This window comes from Lutra lutra, chromosome 3, assembly GCF_902655055.1.
Source record: "Lutra lutra chromosome 3, mLutLut1.2, whole genome shotgun sequence".
NCBI classification, from domain to species: Eukaryota; Metazoa; Chordata; class Mammalia; order Carnivora; family Mustelidae; genus Lutra; species Lutra lutra.
In genome coordinates, this window is record NC_062280.1 from 127238054 (window position 1) to 127255406 (window position 17353).

Genomic DNA, 17353 nt, shown 5'->3' on the forward strand with positions numbered 1-17353 from the left:
ATCTCACATCGGGCTCCTTGCTCAGCAGGAAGCCTGCTTCTCCCTCGGCCTGCCACTTCCCCCTGGCTTTGCTCACTTTCTCATTTAAAAAAAAAAAAAAAAAAAAAAAATTTAATGAGGACTTTAAATTTAAAAGTAAAACTTTGGATATCCTATCAAACTTATTAACATGAATACTGCTCTGAAATGTAAGGAACTTCAGTGGAGTACTACTGTGGCCTCTTTTTCCATCTACTACAAATTGTTTTGTGATGCTATAAACTTTAAGCAGAATGCTAAAGAATTAAAAACTTACAGAAACAGAAAAAGGTAACAGGAAGTAAATGGAAAAACCCAACATTTAGATATAGTAAAAGGCAGGCATCATACCTGTTGGGAGAGGTATATATATCCTTTTTTCTAGTCTCCTTCTCAGAGCTTCATCAATGTCCCATGGGAAATTAGTAGCAGCCAATACCATAACCATTTTGGAAGGATCATCATTCTCTAAAGCTCCTCCAACTCCTATACACAATAAAGGGGAAAGAAGGCATTTTTCTTACAGTCCTTTATTCTCTCATTCAACAACATTTCTAAACATCTGCCAGAGGCTTTGTCATATGCTCAGTGATGAAAATAATGCAGTCCTTCTGACCTCTGTATGGTAGCAGAACCAGACACATCAACAGATGACTATAAAACAAGGAGGTAATAGAATTCATATAATCTATTACAGGAGTCTAATCCAGTAAGAAAAACCTTCTTTTTTCCTGTAAGAAAATGAGAGTATAGTTGCTCTGAAAAGAAAAGGCATGGGAGATCATGCTGTTTTATTCCTTTTTCAAATCATGAAGTCCCTCAAAAAAATTTTATTTTAGCTGTTAGTCTAATTTATTTTCTCAAGAAGGAAGAACAGAAGAAGGTTCACATTTGCTAATGTACTAGCGTGCAATCATAATATGGCAGGGCATACTGCAATAATTTTACCCTTCATACTTCTAAGTGACTTGGAAAAAATAAAAAATCTGAGAAAGAACCTAATAATCAGTCACTACTGAAAAGATCTTTTCTTTTTATATCAAACCAAACACAAATACCTTGAGTCTACTTTTTCAGAATTAAAGTTTTAGAATAAAAAGTTTCAGGTCACACAGACGTGTACCCCTGGGGATAAAAATATATGTTTATAAAAAATAAAATTAAAAAAAAAAAAAAATTGGAAACAGCAAAAAAAAAAAAAAGTTTCAGGTTACACAATGGGAACTCCAGAAAATGTGCAGTAACAAGAACAACAACAAACACATAAAAAACTCAAAAACTTTATTGCTAAGAGTTTCTAGTTGTGGCCTGGCTTAACGAGGTACTGAATTTAAAGCAATCCATTTCAATACCGTATTTCCTTGACAAATTATTACTCACTCCTGTTTCAGTCATTATCACCAAAAATCAAGCTATCCAATTAATAATCAACAGTCACAAACACCCCTTGATGAAATTCAGCTAAATTTATAGTCAGTGATATTTTTGAAACATCTAATGTGTTTCTCCTCTAGATCCCTCCCCCAAAGTATAACATAGTCACTTCTTTCTCTCATACTTTAGCAGAAACTAAAATGATAAACTCATGGAGGGCAAGGACTCATACTACTCTGTTTCACTCATGCCTGCAGTGCCTGGCAATGTATACAACACACACGGTAAGTATTCATAAGTATCCACAGTTGCTGTAGAACCATAGCTATTTCCAAACAACACATTCTGGATTTTTTTTTTTTAAACACATTTTACATTTGCCACACAACTACCAGAGTAATAAACCTCTAAAGGCAGTTCTGACCCACCACTCTCTTCCTTCATTGCCATTTCTTTGTCTGAATAACTTCTACCAAAGTTTCAAAGCCCAACTCCACTGTTTCCTTCCATGACTCCCTTAGTCTGGGTGGTATATTTCCTCCTGTGTTTTCACCACACCCAGATTAGTTCTACCACACAATTTTAAAATGCATTATTGTTAAGTTGCCTGCTTCCCAACTAGATCAGTGGTTCTAGTTTTTGGCTTCAGGATCTGTTTGTACTCTTAAAAAAAAAAATTACTGAGCTCCAAAGAGCTTCTGTGTGTGTGGAATAATACATCTATCAATACTTACCATTAGAAATTAAAACTGAGAATTTTTAAATGTATTAATCCATTTTAAAGTAACAAATCTATTCTTTGTTAATATAACTAACATTTTATGAAAAATAACTACGATTTTCAAAACCAAAAAAACAAATTTAGTAAGAAGAATGGCATCTTCTTACATTTGTAAATCTCCTTAATGTCTGATTCAACAGAGAACAGCTGGATTCTCCTATCTGCTGCTGCTTTCCATCTATTATGACATCCCAAATGTCTTCCAGCCTCTGAAACACTCCACTGTATTCTCGTGAGAGGCTGAGAGTGAAAAAGGGCAAATAATGTCTTGATTTTATCATGAAAATGGTTTAGCCTTCACAAATCTTTTAAAAGGGCCATAAAGACCCCTGGGGCCCTGGACCACAACTCTGAAACCTCTGCAGTCCTAGTAAGATCCTTACCGGCCATGACATTCCTTTTCTTTGTAACCTCGGAACCTGAAATGGCATGTGATTCATAACACACTTGCAGTAAATGCTATCCGAGTGCATGAACAAACTGAACAAGCAGGTGGATGAACTAATGATTACAAATAAATTCAGGCTGCCTTCCAGTCCACTCACTGAGAATTTCCACAGTATGAATCGACCCAAAATTCACAAAGGAAATGTAACAGTTTGGGGACAGTAATTAAATATCAATTACCATCCATCTGAATGAGTAGTTCAGACTTGACTCTGCGACTTGCCTCATGTTCATCAGAGGTTCCTCTTCGACTACAGATAGAATCTATCTCATCGATGAAGATCGTGGTCGGCGCATAAAATCTAGCCTTTGTAAAAAAACATTTTAAAGCAACCATTCAATGAACTCAAAATAATCTGAATTTTTAAGTGCCATTTCCTCCTCCTAAAACAATGCTTTTAAAAAAAGAGCAGAAATTTCTTACTGCTTTATTGCCACCGTTTGGCTACTGACAGAGATTAAATCATTTATATCAGAAAATGGAAATTTCTAAAAATAAAAGTTAGATGGTTGGTGAAGGTGGGTGACAGAAACATGGGGATTCATAGTACTATTTTTGTACTAACTTTTGTGTTTGAAAATTTCCATAATATAAATCTTCTTAAAGATAAATTATCAATCTCCATCTTCAAATATATATTCTTAAATAACTACTGCAAGTCCCTTCCGAAAAAAGAACAAACTTTTATGACAGATCAACTTCTGATTTTTAAATTAAATACTAAAATATACTCTGCTCAACCAGCTCATTAGAAATCCAGAAATATCAGGAAGCCTAGGTGGCTGGCTCTATTGTTAAGCTTCTGGCTTAGGCTCAGGTCATGATCCCAGGGTCCTGGGATCAAACCCTGCATCGGGCTCCCTGCTCAGTGGGAAGCCTGCTTCACCCTCTCCCACTCCTCCTGCGTATGTTTCCTCTCTCACTGTGTCTCTATCAAATAAATAAATAAAATCTTAAAAAAAAAAAAAAGAAAGAAAAGAAAAAGAAATCCAGAAAAATCAAACCACACACATTTCTAAAGTGTCTTCCACCCTTACTGGATAGGATGCCAAAGGGCTTTCTCTTACCTCAAAGAGAAAGATACACTGAAAACACATCAACTACTCCACAAAACCCACCACCCCATACCTTACTCATGTGTCAAGATGGAACTGTTCAACTACATCTCCATTTGCCCTTTTAAAAACAGATTCCTGGGGCGCCTGGGTGGCTCAGTGGGTTAAGCCTCTGCCTTCAGCTCAGGCCATGGTCTCAGGGTCCTGGGATCATGCCTGCATTGGGCTTTCTGCTCAGCAGGGAGCCTGCTCCCCCCGCCCGCCTGCCTCTCTGCCTACTTGTGATCTCTCTCTGTCAAATAAATAAATAAAAATCTTTAAAAACAGACTCCCTAGACGAATGGATGTAAAAGGGGTATCATTTGCCTACACAATCAGTTCTTTGAAATCTGAAAATATCATCACTCACCATTTCAAACAACAGACGGACTAACTTCTCAGATTCACCTCTATATTTAGATGTCAGTGTAGAAGAGGAAACATTGAAGAATGTTGTGCCACATTCAGTGGCAACAGCTTTAGCTAGCATAGTCTTACCGGTGCCTGGGGGTCCAACCATCAGTACACCCTGAAATTTCAAAAGATGTATTAAATGTTTTAGCAGATTAAAATGCATTCTTGTAAGGTATCATCAGCTATTGATGTACATAAAAATTTTCCCATCAAAAGATTAACTCAACTGTCACAGTAAAATCACAGTGTATTTGACATAAGTATCATTTCATAGATTTAAAAGAATGACTGATTTCACAAAATGTCTCAAATCAGAGGCACTTAGAGATGGGCTAACAAAAGGCCCAGGCAATAAGAAATCTTCTGATACATTGAGAAAGAACCTACCCAATTTTCTTAAAGTTGGAAGAACATAAGTATGTGTAGTCTTGAGCATGGCTTAACAGTGATGACTCTGTTTAAACATAATGAAAGTAAGATATTTTCTACCACATATTCCTTGACCTCCTAAGGGACAAAACCTGTCTTCCACAACACATAATACACAGTTTTAATCAAAAGTAGAGATCCGGGATGCCCAGGTGGCTCAGTTGGTTAAGCCGCTGCCTTCCGCTCAGGTCATGATCCCAGGGTCCTGGGATGGAGTCCCACATCAGGCTCCTTGCTCGGCAGGGAGCCTGCTTCTCTCTCCCCCTCTGCCTGCTTCTGCGCTTGCGCATGCACTTTCTCTCTCTCTCTCTCTCTGACAAATAAATAAATAAAATCTTCCAAAAAAAAAAAAAAAAGGAGAGATCCACTTATTAGTTAATAAGGTAACTAAAATCCAGTGGCAATTCAAGCATAATCAATTCAGCTAGCATTTTATCAGCTTAATGTGCTAGACAATTAACAGTTCATATAAAATAGATACTGATGAAAGAACTACTAAACACAAACTAAAAACTAAATCTTAGTTACTTACCTTTGACAACATACAAAATTCTTCTGTAAAAATAAATCAATAAGGAGTAAAAGTTATTCAAGAACACCAATCCTCTGGTGTTGAAGACTACTGGATATTCAATACTCAGTATTTTCTTCTTCCAATGGAAATTCAAATACATAGTTAACACTACATTTCTTTTGTATATTGGTTGGTGATCTTTGAAAGAATTCTGTTCCATTTATTAATTTAGTTTAATAAGCTTCTGGGGATTTAAACTTTGAAATCTATGCACACATAAAGTTTCCAAATTCAGAAACTGTCCAAACCCTTTCCTAGTGTGAAAATTAAAGAAAGGAAAACGCCTTTAAAATAGAGCTGCAAGGCCAGAAGGGGGAGCTCTTGTGCCCTACAACTCTTAGTCAATTGCAAACCCTACTGGAAGAGACCAGCCTTACAAGTCTACATACACTACATTAGATACTTTACCAGCCAGGCATGAGGAAGAAAGGTTTTTCTCCTCCCCGTGGCAACAATGAGAGAGTGTCAAAACCAATGGGAGACTGTCAAAACCCAGCCAATGAAAAATCACTACACTTTAGCCTCACACTTTACTCCAATAGATTTTTTCTTTTATTACATCCCTCCCAATTTCCCCTTTCCTCTATAAAAATGTTCTTCTCCTTGGCTCTCCAAACTTGCGTATGGTTCTGCCATAGCCTATGTGTCCCAAATTGCAATTCTCTGCTATTCCTAAATAAACCCATTTTTCGGTGATAAAATAACCAACAGCTTTATTCTTTTTTTTTTTTTTTTTAAGATTTTATTTATTTATTTGACAGAGAGCTCATAAGTAGGCAGAGAGGCAGGCAGAGAGAGAGGAGGAAGCAGGCTCCCTGCCGAGCAGAGAGCCCGATGCGGGGCTTGATCCCAGGACTCTGAGATCATGACCCGAGCTGAAGGCAGCGGCTTAACCCACTGAGCCACCCAGGCGCCCCCCAACAGCTTTATTCTTAAAGATAACACTAGGTATAGAATTCTGACACCTAGAAAGAGGATTTGAAACACTACTTATATAAAAAATTTTTTGCTTTCCAAGAAACTTGTAGCTGTGCATGAGATGGATATTTTGTAAACTGTACAAACAACTAATGGTATAAGCACAGCTATAGCAAAATTCATTATTTCTCTAATGTCCCTCTCAGTTCCTGTAATGTCTTTCATGTGGCCACCTCCAGTAAGAGTTAATTTCCAATATCTCCTCTATTTCCTGTATCTACTTCTCTGCTGGCTCCTTCCCTCAGTATATAAACATACTTAAATCTGTCCTGTTTAAAAAAGAAAAAATCCTTTGCTTGACCTTACAAACCCTTTAGCTACTATCTACTTCTTCCCTTCTCAGCCAATCTTCTTAAATGGTTCATGCTCACTATTTTTTCTTTATGAGCTACAATCTGACTTCTGCCTCCATTAATTCACTAAAACGACCTAATTTACTAATCCAATGGTCAGTTTTCAACTTTTATCTTCTGTCCTTCTCTCTGACCTCTGATGGTGCTGATACCTGAGGTTCATTCCCTTCTTCCTGAAAGTCTTCACCTTCTATTAGTTCTAGGACACTGTTCTTCCCTGACACTCCTCCTACTTATGACTCTCTTCAGTGCCTTTCAGCTTTCCTCCTTCCCTGCCTCTATATTCTCAAAGCAACCAAGCTTCTTACTCTTTTTCCTTTATAGACCTCCCTGAACAATCTCATCCACACCCATATTATTATTTTAATTTAAATTCAAATTCTATCCTAAACTCCAGAACTCTACTTCCAATTATTGCTGAGTATTTATCTAAACATATTTTGTTTCTATTTAAACCTGTTCATCTTCTCAATTTCCAGTATCAGTTCATACATAGTTCACAGTACTGTATAATAAAGAATTTGGCTGGTCTTTTCCCCCAGTTCCTGGGAGGTAGATTATAAATCCCTGGAATTTCCAAAGTGACAGGAGTGCTCTGTTGTTCACTTGAACCATGAATTTTATGCTGAGGTGACTCACAGTGGGCCCCTGTATAGTTTATGCTAATGAGATGATTCAAGACGGTAGCTGACCTTCCCAGAAAAACCAACCATGGGATTAGAGGGCTGGGACCTTGAGCTGTACAATATCAACCAGACCTAGAGAAAGAAGGGTGACTGGAGACTGAGACACATGGGCAGTGATTCAATCAATCATGACTATGTGGTGAAACCTCAATAAAAGCTCTGGACACTGGAGCTGGAGTGAGCTTCCCTGTTAGCACTATTCTATGTACTGTCACACACCCACAGCATCCTAATTCTATGGGCAGAAAACAGAAGCTTCACTTTCAGCCTCCTTACAGATCTTACCCTATGCATTTCTTCCTTGGGCTAGTTCTGATTTGCCTCATTTTGCTACATTAAACCTGTTATTCTAAGTACAATGCTTTATTAAGTTCTGTGAGTCATTCCAGAAAATTATGAAACCTAAGGGGGTCCCCAAATTTATAGCCAGCTGGCCAGAAATGAGGGTGACCTGGGGATGCCCAAGTTTGCATGTGGCATCTGAAAGGAGGGTAGTCCCACAGAAAGTGCCTTCAATGTGTAAGGTTTGGCTCAGTTTGGGGTCACTGGTGTCAGAAGTAATTGCATACTCCTTCAATTCAAGACTGGAATTTGAGAGTCATACAACTCGTGCTCTCTCTCTATAAACATTCAGTCATAATGTTATCATTTACCTTTTAAACATCCCTCACAAATCCACCCATTTTTCATAATCAAATAGCAAATGCCTTTGTGCAGGTCCTGTTGTTCAGCTCGACTACTGCCAGCCAATGTGATTTTCTACATGTGCAAATCACCTTCCTGGTAAAGACTTACAGGACTCATCATGATAGGGGGGTTACACCTACCTTGCTGTCTTAAAACTCCTATAAACAGCTATTTTAAGACTTTTTTCTCTCTTTTAAGTATTGTTTTTATAAGTTATAATACAGAGGAAATGTACGGTAATATATTACCAAAATTAGGTAAATCTATACTAGTCTATAAAAGTGTTTAAGTTATAGAAGACAATCAAAATGCCATGAGTATTCCAAGCTATTTGTGTAAATATAAAATCTCTCCTCCTCTTTACTTTTAGGCGTGTCAAAAGAGGAAGAGATCCTGAGAAGAGAAACAAACCTTCCTAGCTAATTCAGAAGGGCAGAGCAAGATCATGGTTTTACTTCACAGTCTACTGAGCAGACTAAAGGAAGCCTCTGCCTGTGACTGAGACCAAAAAAGTTCCAGGCAGTCATTGTTAGAAGGGTATTTTAATATGCTAAAATAAAAACAATGGATTTAGGAATAGCCCTGAGCAGGCTTTTTACTCTACAGTAGAGGGCAGGTCTAAGAATAATACCAGCCTAAACAAAGTGATCAAAACAATTAATTAGTGAGAAATATGCCAACTTTCAGAAAGGTATTTATTTGATCAAATACTTATTCTATAAGACTATCTACTATTTAATTTGCTTGTTAACTTATTTGCAGAAACAGACATCTAGAAAATTTTTAAAGCTAATCCCTAGCCCAGCAAACCTGAGGGCAGTGACTTAACTGAAAACTGTAGTTTCAACATTCTGTTCCTCTGAGAAGCAACACACCTCAACTACAAATTCAAATCCAGGCGTTAAGAGGGTACACAAACCTCCTCTAACCTTTACCAACTTGGTTAACAAACACATAAAGAAACCACGGTGCTGTCATTCATTATCACGCAAGCATCATCTTTAAACCTATTTTATTCTAATAAATGCTCACCTTCCATGGCCGTCTAATCCCTTTGAAAAAGTCAGGCATCCACATAGGAAGAACAACAGCTTCTCTTAGCAACTTCTTAGCTTCTTCCAGATCTGCTATGTCATCCCTTTGCAAGAGAGCAAAGTTTCATGTTTATTCATGGACACCTTTGACTTATGGTCAATACTAATTTTTTTTAAATAATTTTTTATGAAATTAGTATATTAAGAACATTATTTTAATTAATATTGCATAAAATGACCAGTGAAAACATACTGTAGTTATTAATTAGGACATGCTTGCTTCTTTTTAAGATTTTATTCATCAGAGAGAGAGAGAACACAAGTAGGAAGAGCAGCAGTCAGAGCCGGCAAAGGCCGGTAAATGGGAGAAGCAGGCTCCCTGCTGAGCAAGGAGCCCCAGTATAGGACTCGATCCCAAGTCATGACCTGAGCTGAGCCCCGATATAGGACTCGATCCCAGGACATGACCTGAGCTGAAGGCAGACACTGGGCCATCCAGGCGTCCCTAATTAGGACATGTTATTGAATTAACAACCTTTGTCAGTTATGTCAACATCAAGTTAACATGTAAAATGACTTGGTTAGCTTTTGAAAGAAGAACTGTCCTGTCAATCCTACACATGCATTTACTATGGATGAAGGCACAGTCATGGATAATAAGAAAAGACTGACATTAGGCCAACCAATAACTTGTTTCCTCTGCTGCTTTAATTCAAGAACTTAAAAGACTTACCAATGAATGCTAGGATTCCTGGATACAATGTCTCTCTCTAGAGCTTCCACCAGATCCTTATCATACCCAGCACCATCAAATTTAGGAATTTCACCATCGCTCGCACCATCTTGCATATTCTTCCTTCCCTGGAGACAGATATTAAAAAAGTACTGGTTAATAAGAAGATAATTTTAATTAACATCATTGAGCTTTCAAGATATTAAAATGTAATAATTTCAAAGTAACTTTTCATTATTTTAAGATACTGTTTTGTGATTACCCAAATGCCATAACTGTTTATTTCATCAGAAACAGATGAACTTTATTACATACTTCTTTACATTTACTTCCTTGGGGGTACAATTTCAAGTAAAACTAAAATGATCCTTGCTAGATACTTCTTAGTTTGTGGATGCGGGGAATTTCCAGTGCCACCAAAGAATATACAGAATATTAATGGAGAGGAAGAAACAACATTAACTTACTGAGAACCTACTACATGGCAATAAATCACAAATATATTATCTCATTTAATACTCACAACAAGGTAGTTATTATTATCCTTATTTTTTTTTTACAAATAGAGGAACTGGAACTCAGGTAAAATACCCTAATCAAGTTTACAATTATTAAATGTCAGAGTAGAGATTTTAATGCACCTCTTTCTGACTCCTCGAACATAGGCCCTTGGCACAACATCAGACCACCTCACGCCTGAGTCAGCTTAAAGCTTAATAAGAGATTTACAAACTACAAATCCTATGAAACTATGAAAGCCAAGAAAGAGGCTACAGATGAGGAAAGCCTTGGGACTCTGATCTGCATCTTACAAAGCCTTTTTTCCCTGTTACTCTTAGCACCTCCCAGGATTTCCTCCCAGTAAAGTCCTTGGACCACATCACAAAGTCACAGTAATGATAATGGTAAAAGGACCTTTTTAAACAGTATTATTAAGACCACTAAGCAATATACTTTACCCCAAATTCTTTATTTAATAATATGGTGGCTTTAAAAAAGAATTACATGCTCTGGTTTCTGTGGGGTTCTGCCAAGATTTACTCAGCTTTGAAGAGCTTTAAATGAAATGCGCTCAGTTGCTACAGATAGTTCAACCACGGGACAGAGCCAAATATCCTTCTAGAGCTTCAGCCCCATAGTTACTGTCTAATACAAAAATGAAAGGGAAAGTGGTCAAAAAATGTGTGAATTTCCTAAGCTTAAATCTGAAGAGAGAACAGAATGAACCTCTCCTACCACACTTCATCTGAGATTAAGCATAAGCTTGATCATAAGTGCTGACAGGGGACTAAATGGCTCCCCTTGGGCAAATGCTTGAGTTCATTAAGCCACTAGGTAAATGACCAAACAGTACTCTTGGTGACTTGACCCGAAAAACAAATAATTTACTGTTTCTGGGTAGCATGGTGACAATATTAAGCTAAATTTTCATAAAGATTCTTATATTTCAGATGATAGATACCAATATTGACACTATAAAGAGTATATTTGTGGCATACTTAACACGACAAACATAATATCTACATATTTAAAATAAGCTCAGCCTAGAATCACACTTTACAACACAGGTAGGACAAGGCTACGAAGTCACATTGAAACAAATCACTGGCAATTCCCTGTAATCATTTTAAAAACTCTTCTAGAAGTAAATCAACTAAAGAATGCAACAGAAACTGATATATCTGGGACTTATTAACATGCCATGATAGGACAGTCATTGTAATTTGAGACTTAAAAAATTGTTAAAAAATATAAGCAGACATCCATTTTAGTATGAATTCCCAAGTGGTAGGGAAGACATGATAAACACTGCCAAGGGAAAGAAAAAGCTGTACAATTACCTCAAAGTAGTAAGAACCAGAGGATTTAAGAATAATTATGTGAGCATCTATCTAATACATTTCATTGTGTTAGGTTTTATCAGTGAATGAAAATACACTATTTGCCCTCACTGAGCATCTAGTCTAGCAGGGGAAACAAGTAACATGTAAACAAAACAAAAACACACATAAACTGTTAAATGCTATGAAAACACTGAGTGGTCCATGTGGCTAAGAACTGAACAAATAAAACAGACTGGAGAGACAGGCAGAGGCCAGCTCACCCAGGCCCCTATGAGCCACAGTGGGGAGTCTGGATTTTATTCTAAATGTATCGTGAAAATATCTGAAATATGTTAAATAGGGAATGACAGGATCTGATTTAAATCTTTAAATGACCCTTCTACCTACCATGTGGAAAAAGGATGGAATAGAAGCAGAAGCAGAGAAAGAAAAACCTGTGTTACAGTGCTCAAGGTCAAGCCGTTCAATACACAGAAGAGGAAATGTGGGGTAAGCCAGTCAAATGACTTGCCCTAGAATCCAAAGATTATCAAAGGTAGAGATGAGATTTGAATACAAATTAAGTACTCCAAAAACGATTCTAGGAACTCTTCCAAGTCAAAATGGTGAGGTTATTAAAAAACAAATTTAGATAAACTAAAAATAAGTAATTTGGTGACACTGGGAAATCAATAAAATGGGTGATCATTATCTTTCGTAACAAATACTCCAATAAACTAGAACAGGGATAACAAATACAGGTTAATGAGCTAGATTAACTGTAATACCTAAAAGAGACTTAGTTTTCAAGCAATAAAGATAACCTCACTCAAGATTATTACCTGAACAATTTCTAGTAATAATAATAATGATAGCTACAACAACACTGAAATGATCTTAGAAAAAAATCTTTGCTTAGATTTTCACATTAATTGACAAAGGTCAATGTAGCAAGAATTTGATATTTAGCATGAAGTCTAACAGACCTTTTTCCTCATTAAAGCAAATATTTTAGCATCTTTTTACTAACATCTAAATTACCCTTAACAAGAAAGGTTTATTAATGATCTTTCATTAGTATTGGCTAATAATACTATGTGAAAAAAAATGAGGCTAAAATTAGTGACTAACACATTATATAAAGTCAATTAATGACACAATTTGGCCTAAAGCGCAAATAATGGTTTTTACATTTTACCGCATGTCTTCTCACATCGGCAGATTAAGTAGAAGACAGTCAGTTACTAGCTCTGGGTCTTGCATTTCAAGTGACAAATGAACTGCAACCAAAAAGAATATCCAGGGCAATGAAAAATTCAAAAACCACATCATATAGAGGAGGATCAGGAACACTAGAGACTTCTAATGGAGCCACATGACAAACTGACCTATTTACCTCTACTTCCTCTAGTAGTTCTTTCAAAAGAAAGAACCAGGACCAATTGAAAGTAACAAAAGATATAAATTTCAGATCAGCAAAATAATTTTCTGACAATGAGTTCTAACAAAGGGATCATTGCTCTTGTTAGGTTGTGAGCTACCCAACATCAGAATTACTAATTAGTAATTAAAAACAAAAAACAAAACAAAAACACTGGCCCACAATCACAGGGATATCCAAGCTCATCTCAACTCTGAGCTCCGCAACATCACGTTGATAGTTTGAAATGGGTCACAGAAATATTTGTATCACAGAAATCAGCTGATACTACAAATCAGGGCTTGATTTATTATTTTACTAATGGTCTAGACTTAAGAAAATAATGGGGAAAACATTAATAATGCAAATGAAACTTAAAAGTATGCCATTTCTACAGCTGTTACATTGTAAACAGCATAAAAATTAATGAAATATTTTTCCATTATTTGAAAACTATTAACTGCTTCATCAAAGTTGTCCAAATAGTCTGTGAATGAGTGAACTACCAACATGCATTTCTACTGTTTTACTTTCATCTTACTCATTAACAGGAAAAAAAAAATACCAACCAACATTCATGTCAGAACTACATTTTTATTCATTTGTTAACTGCAACCATAGGTTAGCTACAGATAAAAAGAGCTCAGCAAAAGTCAGCAAAGGCATCCTGTAAGAGTCCATTCACTCTACAGAATTTACAGTAAAGAATACTATATATTTAATTATTTGTAAATTATGTGCTACACATCCTTTATATCAGATTTATAATAAATGTGTGAATGTGTATATACACATACTTTTTTTCAGAAAACTAGTTATTGAACATTTAACAATACACTGCTAATTAGATGATCATTGTTCATCAAATAGACCCCATAAGACAGTATCCATTTCTTCATAAGAAAAAGAAAAATTTTTCTGAAGTCACTGTTCATTTGTATAATCACTTATCAACAGTTCTCAATCCAGTTTACAACATCTCTTCACATCAGACATCCCTAGACTTAACTCAGTGATTTCTGCTGTCCTTATATATATATATATTTTTTTACACCTATAAAGTTAAGCGGTTTGAATACAGCAGGAACTTTCACACATTTGACCATGACACAAAATAATAAATTCACTTGAGATGAGCTACTATATACTAATATAATGATGATTAAGTTTTTTATATATATTCATATAACTCAGTATTTTTTTTCTCAAAATAACAGTGTCCTTACTATCACTAGAACATTCTGAATTTTCTAGTCTGTTCTTTTTTTTTTTTAAGCTGGTTGCAATACACAAAACTAATTTTTAAAACACAACGGGGACTACAATATCTCTGAGGAGCCTGCCAATACAAGGTTCTCATTTTCAAATTATTATTCAAAGGCCATGGATATCTAGCAGTTTTACCTAAACCCCCTCAAACCCTATCACAGCCTTCACTGAATTTTAAGGACACTAGTATTCTAATGGGCATTTGAGTGCTTACAACAATAATAAGTGAACCAAGTACACTTTTCAAAATCTAATAAACTTTGCATGAGTTTGTTTTTCTAAATTGTAGTCCCTTTTGTGTCCAGAGTGACTCAGAAAACATCTTTTATCTTCAAACAACTGCAGACTTGTTTTTTTTTTTTTCTTCTCAAATAAAGGACTTACTTTCCAGTGACATTCTCAGTACTTAGATGTCTACGAAATAAAAGTTAGAAAATTACTTGGAACTTTTTAAGAGACAATTTGCAATCTCCAGAAAAATGTGACATTCAACAAATGCTGCCTCGTTGCTTTGTTCTTTGCTTACGAATCACTCAACATTTAGTTAATTGTTCTAGGACTCCTTTCTAATCCAATCCATATTTTTAATCTAGTTTGGCAGGGATAACTACATAATATGAAAAAAACCCTAAAATAAAGAGAGAAAAGATCTGTGCACAAATTCAAATTCCATTCCAAGCTCCATCCCTTACTCTCTGACCTTGGGCCAGGTACTTCAGCTCTCTACCTCAGTTTCTTCATTTATAAGATGACTACCTACTTCATGGGACTGTTCCCAGATTACCATCTAATCACTCCGAATGGTGCTTAGCAGGGAAGCATCCAATAAACCATGACCAAGATTATTCTATTGTGTTATGTTAAATTAAGGTAAAGACTAAAAGTTCCCCACCCTGTTCTAAAATTCACCTAAAAGCTACTAGCAGAATAAGGGCTGAACTTCAGCCCCTACTTTATGCTTTAAAATGCAAACCAAGGTCAGCTGACAAAAATGAAGAACAAGGGAAGAAACAAAGATGACACATAAGATAGAGATTTTTAAGCATCTATTCGGTGGGTTTTGATAATGGTAGAAAACCAGTTCAATTTCACCAGCAGGAATCATTCATTCATTCATTAGTGCCCCCTCATGAATCCCAACAAGTATCAGAGATGGAATCACTCACTGTTTTATGGTATAATAGCTCTGGCAAATTACAAAAAAAAAAAGTAGAATCTATCAAAACAAGTAGAATCTACCTTTGAATCTAGCTCATGAATAGAAATACTCAAAAAACACCACTTTTATTCTACCACAGATTAAATATGCACAAGGCCTAGGAAGGTGGTCTATGCAGAGTCCTGATCTAATGACTGGAATTATACAGGGTAAAAATAGTCAAACATAGTGTCTAATTTTGGATAACAACTTGCTATTAGTGTTGTTATATTTTCATTATAAACGTCATGGCATCAACATGAGGACATATCCTGAACCTCTGGCTAGGAAAATTTAAAACTTCTTGGTGGCAATTCAATAATTATCATCATTCATATATGATGGTCACAATGAAAATGGGAAATGCTATCATTAAACATCTAATTTTGTCTTTTCACTAAAATTAAGGCTGGTCATCCCGGCTGGCTCCCTCCTCTGTAAGATTATCTAATAAAGTCCATTTTAAGGGCAGGACAGAATTTCCACCTAGTACTATGTTCATTCACCTATTAATTTTCCAAATAAAGTAAATGTACACAGTGAACCCCAACCAAGGAAAATTCTCTCATTAAGAGAAAAAAATCTACATCCTTGGAAGAATTTCCCCTACAATATTTTTCATTTATTGCTCATTTTAATTTAGAATACTTGTTAAAATATATTTTAAGTTTTAAAACTTTATTTTGAATATTTCTTTCCAAGATCCATTTTACTAAAGATCTGTGCATTTGTTTTTCTAAATATACTTCTGAGGTTATCAGCATTGCAGAATGGCCTTCAAAATGCAAAGACTGCTTAGGTTTTTGAGGCAGGTAGATTTTTAAATATCTTCCATGTCAAAACTGGGATACTCCGAAAAGCCAAAAAAAATTATAATATGCACCAAAAGTCATGGGCTTCAAGGGAATGAGTTAACAAAGAAAGTCTTGCCTTATCATCTCTTCCTCTTGCTCTACAATCCTTGTCTCTACTTGTAGAGGGTTTTTCACCCTTGGATATAGGATGTGCTCGGCCTACAGGTCCCCGGGCTCCTACTCCCGGCATTTCTTTCCTCAGAGGTCTTACTTCTCGATTGGGACGCCTTATCTGAGGTGGAGCTCTGACAAGAAAAAATTAAAATGAAAATTAATCAGAGGCAAAAGTATTTCAAATACTTTAGTCAATAGAGCTATTAAATCAAGAAGCCCCAAATGTCAGTTGTTCCCCTTTTGCCAATTCATGGCTACAACTATTAGGTCAGTTTTTAGAAGTGTTTTTACAAACAAAACAAAACAAAACAAAAAAAAAAAAAAAAAAACACTCTTCTGTAAAATATACCAGTCCACACAATTTTTAAACACATATAAATATGTATAACAGCAATTACTTTGTCAAAAATAACTACTAATCACCAATAGAGGGCAACAGACTATTTCCATCTAATAATAGTATAATGGAAAGCCAAATTACTTATTCATTACTGTCCTAGGCCAAAACTAACTTAAAAAAAAAAAGCTTTTAAAAATAATATTAAATGTCAATTACACTTCAGTTTTTACAAAATCATTAAAAGCTGAAAGGACAAGAATTCAAAATACATCTATTTGCATAGTTTACTAATTTATTTACAATCAAAATGATTTCCTCTGCTTCTGTATTGGAAAATCCAACATTTCAGTCATCAAATTGTAAGCGGTAGGGCTAAACAATGAAATCTTGCTATATACAAATGAATTTATGTGTGAAAATGTTCTTAATGTTTTGACGGTGTCAAAAATAAAAAATCACAGGATCATTCAAATTACATATGTGCATGTGCATGTGATTTAAGAACTTTGAGGACTATGTATAGTGAAGGATATTAACTAGATTTGTGGTGGTTTTCACAATATATAAAAACCCTGAATCATCATGCTGTATGCCTGAAACTAATATAATGTTGTATGCCAAATATAACTCAATTTTTTAAAAGTTACAATACATAAATGTAACAATGCACACAAAGTGGTACATTTTATTTCATGTAATATGAAATATGTTAACAGCAAAATTCTGAGATTT

The 17353-nt window shown here is 35.6% G+C and overlaps 1 protein-coding gene across 4 annotated transcripts in view; it reads right to left on the reverse strand.

The window, feature by feature from the left end:
• KATNAL1 (katanin catalytic subunit A1 like 1) overlaps positions 1-17353 on the reverse strand; it is an 80542-nt gene that overhangs the window by 22436 nt on the left and 40753 nt on the right. For all 4 annotated transcript variants that reach the window (XM_047723059.1, XM_047723060.1, XM_047723062.1 and 1 more), the window contains exons 4-9: positions 16244-16412; positions 9604-9731; positions 8869-8974; positions 4086-4244; positions 2801-2927; positions 370-504 (exon numbers count right to left, since the gene is read on the reverse strand). In XM_047723059.1, the coding sequence (XP_047579015.1) occupies positions 370-504; positions 2801-2927; positions 4086-4244; positions 8869-8974; positions 9604-9731; positions 16244-16412 (824 nt within the window). The remainder of the gene's footprint in view (positions 1-369; positions 505-2800; positions 2928-4085; positions 4245-8868; positions 8975-9603; positions 9732-16243; positions 16413-17353) is intronic.